We start from the raw sequence: 9,244 nt of genomic DNA, 5'->3' as shown, positions 1-9,244 counted from the left end.
ATGATTACCTCAGAAGTGGTTAATTGCTAGGGAATTGGCTGAGTCCTCCAATTCAGTTGACAGTAGCAAGACATTTGTTGTCTAGTCTAATTTCGTCCTTTTATTTTAGGACGACAAATTTCACCTTTTAAATCATGTACTCTCTTTGTCCCAAAGTGTTTGTCGCATTTCAGAATTTCAACTTGTTAAGAATAGTGTCTAAATTGTGATATTAGTGTTTTGTTTCCAATCTTTTATCCGAAATTTGAAATTCAAATTTGAATCTAGTATGAAACATAGATAAAGGTTGTGATAATATTAATTTTGATTTTGATAAGATGACAAACATTTGGAGACATCCCAAAATAGAAATCATGATATTTTAAATTGAACAAAACGTGCTTTAAATGTACAATTGAAATTAGTACTCCATTCGTCCAATTTAAAGTGTCATATTTTATATTTTGAAATGTCCCCAAACATTTGTACTTTGCAGTTTAAATGCTTTTAAAAAAATACTTTACAATTTAAACACACCTTAATTTAAAACTACTGTACATTGAAGTGTAGAAGTCTTTCTGACTTTGGGACTTGGCGTATAGTGATCAGTCATCTATGGTTGGCTATGATAAAACTACCTAATAGTTCGTAGTGTTTAACCGTTTTATTGGTATCTGTAAAGATACTGAATTTGCATGGCACATAGTTTGAAAGAAAACCCTCGATTGAGTTTAAAAACATTATAGATTTTGGTATTCGTTAAAATAAAAGCACGCACCAATTGGACCAAAGTTCGAAAGTATAAATCATTCCTAGATTATACCAATACACGCTTTATTATCTTCAATGTAGACAAGACAGTTTGAGACGAATGGCGCAGAAGAAGCCAAGTACCCTGGATGTATGTGGGGCTATCCATGAGAGCTAGAGATATCCTGGGGGGGTGGATATGGTGGTACCCTCGCGGTGGTTACGGTGGATATTGCCGCTTTTATTGTTGCAGCTGAAGCTGTTAAGGTAGGGGTTGCAGGTGCTGCCCATATCCTGGTCAGCCTGAGGATGCTGAGCATCCGAACTAACACAAATAAGTGCTTGAGAAGTGATGTAATATTCACTGTATGTATTTGCTAGTTTGACAGGAGAAGGTTGGGTTTGACGGTAAGATGAAAAGAATCATAATTAGAATATCTTATATTCAAGACTTTTTATTTATAAAAAAATTTATGTGTCTCTTTTATGAGCATTTTTGTGTCATGGCAAAACAATCTCATGCTACATGAAGTCATTTTAGTGGCTTTGCACCAAAAAATTTGTAATTTTAGTAGTTCAAATATACAACAATTTCAAGGCTAAATTTGGTACGTTGGTTCATCTATAAATCAGTTAACCATCTTCAAAGTAGTTTTTATTTTTTATTTTTGCAATTTTAATATACATAATCAACTAATCTAATCCCAATATTTGTGATAATAGATTTTACAAACTCACTATCTATCCGGTTTTGTTACGTGTTTGATTAAAAATAGATTAAAAAAAAATACCCTTATCTCCCCTATCTGTCAAGTATAATGTACGAGCTGAAAAGAAATGATAAAACCAAATATTTAATCTAACCAGACCAAAAAACATGTCAAAAGCTCAAAGAGATTTTGTTTATTTAACTAGTTTGATTTCACGAGAAAGTTAAAAGTCTAATTGACTAGCTGGCTACAAGAGTGTCAATTATCCTGAATTTAATTTGAGACTCGAGGACGTAAAACACTTGTGCATGATCAGTTCAAAGGAAGGGGTCCAGTACACTGAATGTCGTTTTCCAATATCAGGAACATGACTATCTAATTTCATAAGCTTTAACAGCACGATACACTAAATAAATTCAAAAAACATGACTTTGTTCCTTGCCTGAAGTTTGTTGCTCAAATGACAAAACTGTCTCTAGATCTACTAGTAAATGATCACAAAAGGAGCTTTTGCCATTCTTTTTCCTGTCTGAAAGGAGTCAAGGCTTAAGATAGTGTAGCTTTTGGGAATCTCTTGTTGAAACCTCGAAGTGTTAAAAAATTTCTCAGCAAATATTCTTGAATTATTTGGGTATAATTTAGATTTAGACAACGAAGCATGTGAGTATATTTGTGAATCCAAGCAGAAATACTGGCTGTTGAAACTTGAAACACGCATAAGATTTCATTTACACGTCATTGAAGTTGAGAAAAGTACATCATCATTTGCAGTGATTCACCTGATGGTGAATTCGATACCACTGATAAAGCTCTTATTCTTATCACACAATACATAATTTTATTACTTTTAGCCTCTTAATTTGGACCAAAGGCATTTAAGCGCCATGATCCATACGTCCTGGCTATTAGTTTTGCGGTTTGGTTTCTGGCTCAGTGTAACCAGCGTCCTTTGGCTCACCAGCATATGTGCAGCATCTGCAGCCTCCATAGCCGTGGCCACAGCAACCATGGTAACAATGGTGGCCGCCGCCACCACCACCACAACCGTATCCATGACAACCGCCGCCGCCACCACCACCACCACCACAACCGTATCCATGACAACCGCCGCCACCACCACAATGGCCTCCATAACAACCGCCGCCACCACCATACTTGGATTCTTCCAGGCCTTCATTACTCTTCTCTCCTGCATTGGCTGCAAATAGTCACGGGATCATGCAGAACTATTTAGTTAGTACCAATATTTTTTTTAAAAGGAAAAAAAGGGTCTTGAGGAATTCATGTTTTGCAGGTATAAAATTGTTGATAAAGGAAAGAGTAAGTTATTGAATGGATAGCTAACTATTTTCGGTCACTTTAAAAAAAAAAAAAAGCTTACTATTTTCGGCCAAATCCCTGGCTGTCACCTCTGAGGCAATCATTAGAACTGCTGCCAAAAGGCATAGGAGGAGAATTGCCTTGGAACCCATTTTTGTTTTCCTCACACAAATTGGTTTACGAACTGAAGAATTGGAGTTGAGAACAATGAGAAGGCTGAGGAAGCTGGAGCATCCTCTTCTCTATTTATAGGGAAATTTACGTGACATGTTTCACGATGGAGAGATAAACTATGCATGGAAATGTTTCGACCGCACGATTTAGTCGGTGGTTGAAGATAATTATGATGCCATATGTGATAAGAATATCCGACACAGACGGAGCCAAAAGTTTTGCTTCGGGGGGTAAATAATGGAGAGCTTGAAATACAAAAGAATGTAACAACGAAAGTATCACAAATTGTGATTCTGAATTCAAAATAGCATAACTAGCATTTTAGTGAAAGGATAAGTCTGAAGCAAAATAATTATAATAAAATTCAATACAATATATAGAAACTTATTATTGAATTTACTTTTTACAAAAATTATCTTAGAATTCAAGAGTATCAAGTTTGATTTGATATTAAAGTAAGATACCATAAAAAAAATCGCGTAAATCATATTGCATTAAAGTTAGTTGTTAGGAAGAATAATACTAAATGGCTAAGAATAATTGTTTAAATAGAGAATTACTGACGATTGAAAAGAATAATAGAAGAATCTCTAAAGAAAAAAAAACCTTAAAGATAGGACTTGCCTTAGTGTACTTAAAGTTGGAATTTGGAGATTGATAGATAGAGTTGAACACAATGACATTTTGTGAGTTGTGTCTGTTACAATGGCCATCAATGACATTTTAATTTTTTTATTTCGGTTGTATTTTCATTTTTTATGTATTATATCTAGAAATTGGAATTTTAATTGATATACTACCGTGTTTAGGATATTAGAGGTTCGTATGTTATGTGAAAGTTAAGTAAAGACCGGACATAAAAGATTACTATTAATTACATTTGAGGAAGGGGGGTGAAAATAGGAAAATTTTATTAATTTTATAAATAAAGAAGTATAAAAATAGGTTTTCAAAAGTTCTGGGATGCGTCCCCGGCCCCATGTCTCCATCCTTGATGTCCAACTTATCACAACTTAGATTTCCTGTCCAGGATTTATATTAGATATTCCAATGGCGTTATCGATCCAACTTGGAAGTTTCAAACTTGCCTGTGACTTTTCAAACTAATGATATTATCACAACTTGGAAGTTTCAAACTTGGCTGTGACTTTTATAGTAAACCCCGGAAATATGTCGATAGACGTCAAAAATATTTGTGCACTTGCTACATATACATGTACAACACAAATTGCGTGACCACTCAATGCAATCAAGAATATTTAAAAAAGCTCTCAAATTTCGCACAAAAGTGGCAAATTCATATATATATATGTGTGTGTGTGTGTCCGCACGCGCTTGTGTAAAAGAAGTCATTTTCAACTTGCTTGGTCTTGAATTTGTGATCTTTTATTATTAGTTTTAATAAGAGTTAATAACATTTTTGCTTCCCTGAAGTAGGGTCTGTAATCACACTCTATTACTCAAAATTAGGCCGTGTTCTTGGGGTATCATCAGTAGATCAATGGGAGAAGTAAGGGGTGCTGGTTATTATTGGAATTCTCTGCAGAGTTTTTGTGAGGTTGCAGTTCCTGTGATACTTGCTGATTTTAAAGAATGTTGAGTTTATTGCATTCGGTTTCTCCCTTGCACTACCAATTCGGCACTCTGACATAAAGATAAGAAAATGTGACCGTCACTAAAGCTGTATTAAAATAAAAGTGAGATATCTTTTACGCAATCAAAGATACTAATGCATTGTGGTAAATAAAAAATCACCTCAGGACTTCTCACTCTTAATTAACCAATCAAATCAACTGGACTAATTACATTTTTTATCCTCAAATGAAATGTACTGACTATACTCCCCGGTGCTGTGCATGGGTTAACACTTGGTAGTTTCTAGGAAAATGGCTTTCCAAACAAAGGCCTTTTGGGTATTATTATGTTGGTTCACATCTGCGGTCTAAATTCAAATCTGATATAACTTTTAATGCTACTAGTACAAATTATCATGCTCTTAATACAAGTTATTAATGCATTAGAGGTGTGGATTTAGGTTATAGGGGTATAGATGTAGCCCATCCCATATGTTTTTCATCATTATCTCCAATTATGACAGAAACTTTGCACCAGTTTTCTTTTTTTTCCCCATATAAAAAAGTATGGAAACTCGGAATTATTAAGCTTTGTTTCATAAGTCAATAAGGCAGCATGTATGTGACTGTGTATGCCAAACAGAAATTTCAAGAAATCAACAAAACATCTAGCAAATTAATTTTTCTGATGCTGTTATACTACCAAATACTGTGACTATGCTTAATTTGTGACTTTGAAGAAAGTACCAAGACTTTAATGCGGGCATCATATAGTACGACATCTATATAATAATAGATCAAACATTGAAAGATGAGAAGTGAGGATAATGCTAAGTTTGAAATAAAAGCGAGGACCACTGAGTTTGGGGCCACATTAATCTTAACTATGTGTTTGGTTCAAGCTTTGGAATTGCAATTGGATTTGGAATCATAAATGAAAAATCAGCATGGGTTTTGGTTAGAGGGATGATTACGATCACCGATGTTTGGTGCATAACAGTGAGGAATGGATTTCAAATAACATTATTTCATTTTTTTTTCAATAAATTTCCATTACCAACCTTTCTCCGCTGGAAATTCCGTCTGCATGTTTCTAGACCGGCAGTTCTCAACTACTACTTCCAAAATTCCTAGACCACCCAAGAACAAAGACAATTAAGATATTTGCCTCTACTATGTGGAAGGTGGAAGGGATACATCAGCCGTAGGGGAGGTGGGGCAAAGGGGTTGACTGGCAGGCTCAGTGAAACTGGGGACTGATGGGTTGGACGGGTCGAGGGTGGCAAAAAGATAAGGGTGGCTGAGGTGAGTGGGATTGGGGTGACGGGAGTGGTAGAGAGTGGATTTGGAGTGGTGGGCTACTGGACAGCAAGCGGCCGATAGTGATGGGGAAGGTGATTTATTGGTGGGGAAGAGGAGGAGATATGGGTAGAGATGGGGGAGCAGATTCGATGAAAGAAATGTTTAAGAAAATCTATTTTGGAATCAAATGGAGGAATTAACAAAACCTCTTAAATTACTCAGAACTGAGAGGTGCCAGATTTTTGAAAATCATTACAAAATTTCAAGTCCCATATCCATTATCCAGACAACAAGAGTGGATATGATTTCAAATCCTGATTCCCCATACCCTGTGCCAAACGCCACCTAATAGTATTTGGCTTCAAGAAGAATATGTGGTCGAATATGGATTAGTTGTCTGTGCATTATCATCTCATAACTTCATTTGTATGCCGTTTGAAATGGTCAAATGGTCCCTAAACTCAACCTCAGACAAGGCACGCCACTTGTAGATGCACAGGAATGCTTAGAAAAACAAGCTACTTACATCACATTTGTATATATCTAGAAATTTGCTTAATTAATTAGCAGGCTTTGGTCAATAGTCTTCAACACCACTTGATAATACAAATAATATAGCCAATTCAACAAAATGAACGACTAATCTTGCAACAATGATTGTGAGACAAGTATATCCAAATCTATCAGCTCATCAACTCATAAAAAGAAAAAGAAAAAAATCAAATTATCCGAGTATATTAACTAAGGTGTGGGGGAGGAATGAAGGTGGCGGGCCACAAGGAGAGGGGAAAGGAGCAGGAAAGGTAGCGTACACTGACTACATGTAGATGCGAAGAAGTAAACACCAAGATTTCAAGGGGGTGTTGGATAAGGGATGGGGAAGAGAAAAGGGGGAAGAGAAATAGGGCGAATTTGGTCATGACAGTAAAGGAACGAGGGGCGTAAGGGTGATGATTTCATTTTTATTTTCATTTTCATTTGTGGGAAATATGTGTGCAAATATAATGGGGGTATAAGAGTACTTTTGCACATTGATGGTAGGTACGTATAATATTAAATATTATAAGGGAGACTCTTGAAATTGTCAAAACACTTTAAGAGAGGCTTTTGAAATTATCCTCGATTTAATCTCTTGCAAGTCAAAGACGACACCCTTTTTAAAAATTTTTCTTTCTTAAAAATTTTGATGCATCGTACTAGTTGAAGAACAAGTCAATAGAATCCATAAACACTTTTGAGGGTAAGGCAAATGTATACTGCTACAAAAATTGTCTATGTCAAACATTCTGGCAATTAGCATCATCATTAGATATACAAATTTTAGCTACATATATAGGGATAATCTTGGAAACCTCCCTTGAGGTTTTGTCTAATATCACTTAACACTCTTGAAATGTTAAAAATATCACTAACTTCCCCTACAACCATATATTTTGTAACAAACTCACCCCTAAATTATAAAATATTCTTAAAATAATCATTTAAAGAGATAGATGTATTTGTTCCAACTTCACCCTTTTGCCTTGTCCTATCTTGAATTTTTTACCACATTGATTTCTTATATGGGTCTGTCTAACGGGTACTCATAAGACTCTCATTAAGATATATTTCGGGCATCATAATTTTGGAAATATAAGATTAATTAGGAAAAATAAATAAATACAAGAGAAGGTGGACAAGATTAATTAGCAAAAAGTATATAAATGCAAGGGAGGATAATGATTTTTAGTATGTGTATATACATGGTAGATTAGACGAATGTTAGGTGTGTCAAAAAGTGTTCTCAAGGCATTCATTAGAAAAACCCTTCTTACATATATTTGCAAGGGAGGACTAAAAAAGATTGGAAGAGAGTGTTAAATGCAACAATAATTGGTAGAATAGTATTTTTTCCTATTTTTGGCTTTATCTACAATTTTTGTTTTGCTTGCATGATTGTTAGAATAACAAAAGAAACTTAATTAAAGATTGGCGTATGAGACTAAGAATGTGGCCAAGAGAGATGTTAGCATTCGACAATTATTAGATTAACCTTTTTTTGTAGATTTAGATTTATTATCTTCTTTTTTTTTCTGCATATATAATGGTCAGAATGATGAGGATAATTTAATCAGAGGTTAACATAGGAAGACTAAAAATCGAGGAAAGGGGTGTTTAGGGAATTAATAATAACTAGAATTGCCAAATCTTATATAGTTTATTTTTTGCCAATGTTTTTAGCATGAGGTTTTTTTTTTTCAAATGGCGATAGTAAATATAGGATTGGTATAAAAGACAAAAGTAGTGGAGCAGGAATATTAAGCATTTTCACTTTGAACTTTGCCTTTGCCTCCATAAATGTTAGCTTTAGTAAGGGTGATTTAATATAAAGTTTGTATAGAGGGTTTAAAAATTTGGAAGGATAAGGGTGCTTAAATTCAAGTATAATGGTTTGACTAGTTGTTGTCATTATGGACTTAGATTTTTTTTCCCAACATGTTATTTGCCCAAAACATTGTTACACCATTAAGGATAACTTAATAGCCAGTTGGCATAAGAAGATTAAATAATTAACATGCTTTAAGTGCAAAAATGAAAAATGAATAGGATAGACAAAGAATGGGCATTCAAAAGTGTGTAAACAAATTCTTTTTATTTTTTATTTTTTGTAAGTGTGTAGACAAATTCTTACTCCATTTATTTTCCAAAGTAAAGACAACAACCGGGGAAAAAATGAAAAGGATAGAAAAAGACTGTTGAATGTTGAAAAGTATCCTAGGTTTTAACTTGTAGGAAAAGGATAGAAAAAGCAAGAAGCCTTAGAAAAGCAAGCTACTTATGTCACATTTTTATATATCTTCAAATTTGCTGTAATTAGCTGGCTTTGGTCCAGTAGACTCTTCAACACAACTTGATAATAGAAATAATATAGCCAATTTCACACAAAAGAACAATTAACAAATCAACCATGATTATATGACTGAAGTATATACAGATATGACAATTATTTTTATTTCTATCATACCTGTGAACTCACTAAAAGAAAAAGAGAAAACCAAATTATCTTAGTATATTTACGAAGATGGAGGGGAAGGAATAAGGTGGAGGGCCACAAGGAAAGGGGAAGGGTGCAGGAAAGGTGACAAACACTTCCCACTTGTAGGTGTGAAAGTGAACGAACACCAAGATTTCAAGGAAGGTGTTGGACAAGGGATGGAGAAAAGAAAAAGGAAAAGAGAGATAAGGAAAAATTTAACAATTTGGTCGTGAGAGTAAAAAAAAAGAGTGGTGTAAGGATGATGATTTTGATTTCCTTTTGTGGGAATATGCGTCTAAATATATTGGGGTTATAAGAGTAGTACTTTTGCATATTGAAGGAAGGTATGTAAAATATTAAAATTTGGAAGGGAGCTTTCTTGGAATTGCCAAAACACGTTGAGGGAGACTTTTGAATTA

General features: G+C 34.5%; 1 protein-coding gene across 1 annotated transcript; it reads right to left on the bottom strand.

Annotated features, from left to right (window-relative positions):
- Nucleotides 1–2,135: 2,135 nt before the first annotated feature.
- Nucleotides 2,136–2,989, bottom strand: LOC113764682 (glycine-rich protein 3 short isoform-like). Its single transcript, XM_027308650.1, has 2 exons — nt 2,821–2,989; nt 2,136–2,637 (listed from the first exon to the last, which is right to left on the bottom strand). Exons 1-2 carry the CDS (start codon nt 2,909–2,911, stop codon nt 2,345–2,347), a joined length of 384 nt encoding a protein of 127 aa, XP_027164451.1. The 5' UTR covers nt 2,912–2,989; the 3' UTR covers nt 2,136–2,344.
- Between the last annotated feature and the right edge of the window lie 6,255 nt (nt 2,990–9,244).

The sequence above is a fragment of the Coffea eugenioides genome, chromosome 3 (assembly GCF_003713205.1).
Source record: "Coffea eugenioides isolate CCC68of chromosome 3, Ceug_1.0, whole genome shotgun sequence".
Classification (NCBI taxonomy): domain Eukaryota; kingdom Viridiplantae; phylum Streptophyta; class Magnoliopsida; order Gentianales; family Rubiaceae; genus Coffea; species Coffea eugenioides.
The sequence above is the reverse complement of the archived record's forward strand: the minus strand, read 5'-3'. Positions and strand labels throughout refer to the sequence as shown.

What these genes read in the sequence shown, in the direction of transcription:
- LOC113764682 (XM_027308650.1), bottom strand. Translation starts at nt 2,911, where the DNA reads ATGGGTTCCAAGGCAATTCTCCTCCTATGCCTTTTGGCAGCAGTTCTA. An exon ending in CAGGGATTTGGCCGAAAATA is followed by an intron (nt 2,638 to 2,820) that starts GTAAGCTTTTTT and finishes GACTATTTGCAG; the next exon opens with CCAATGCAGGAGAGAAGAGT.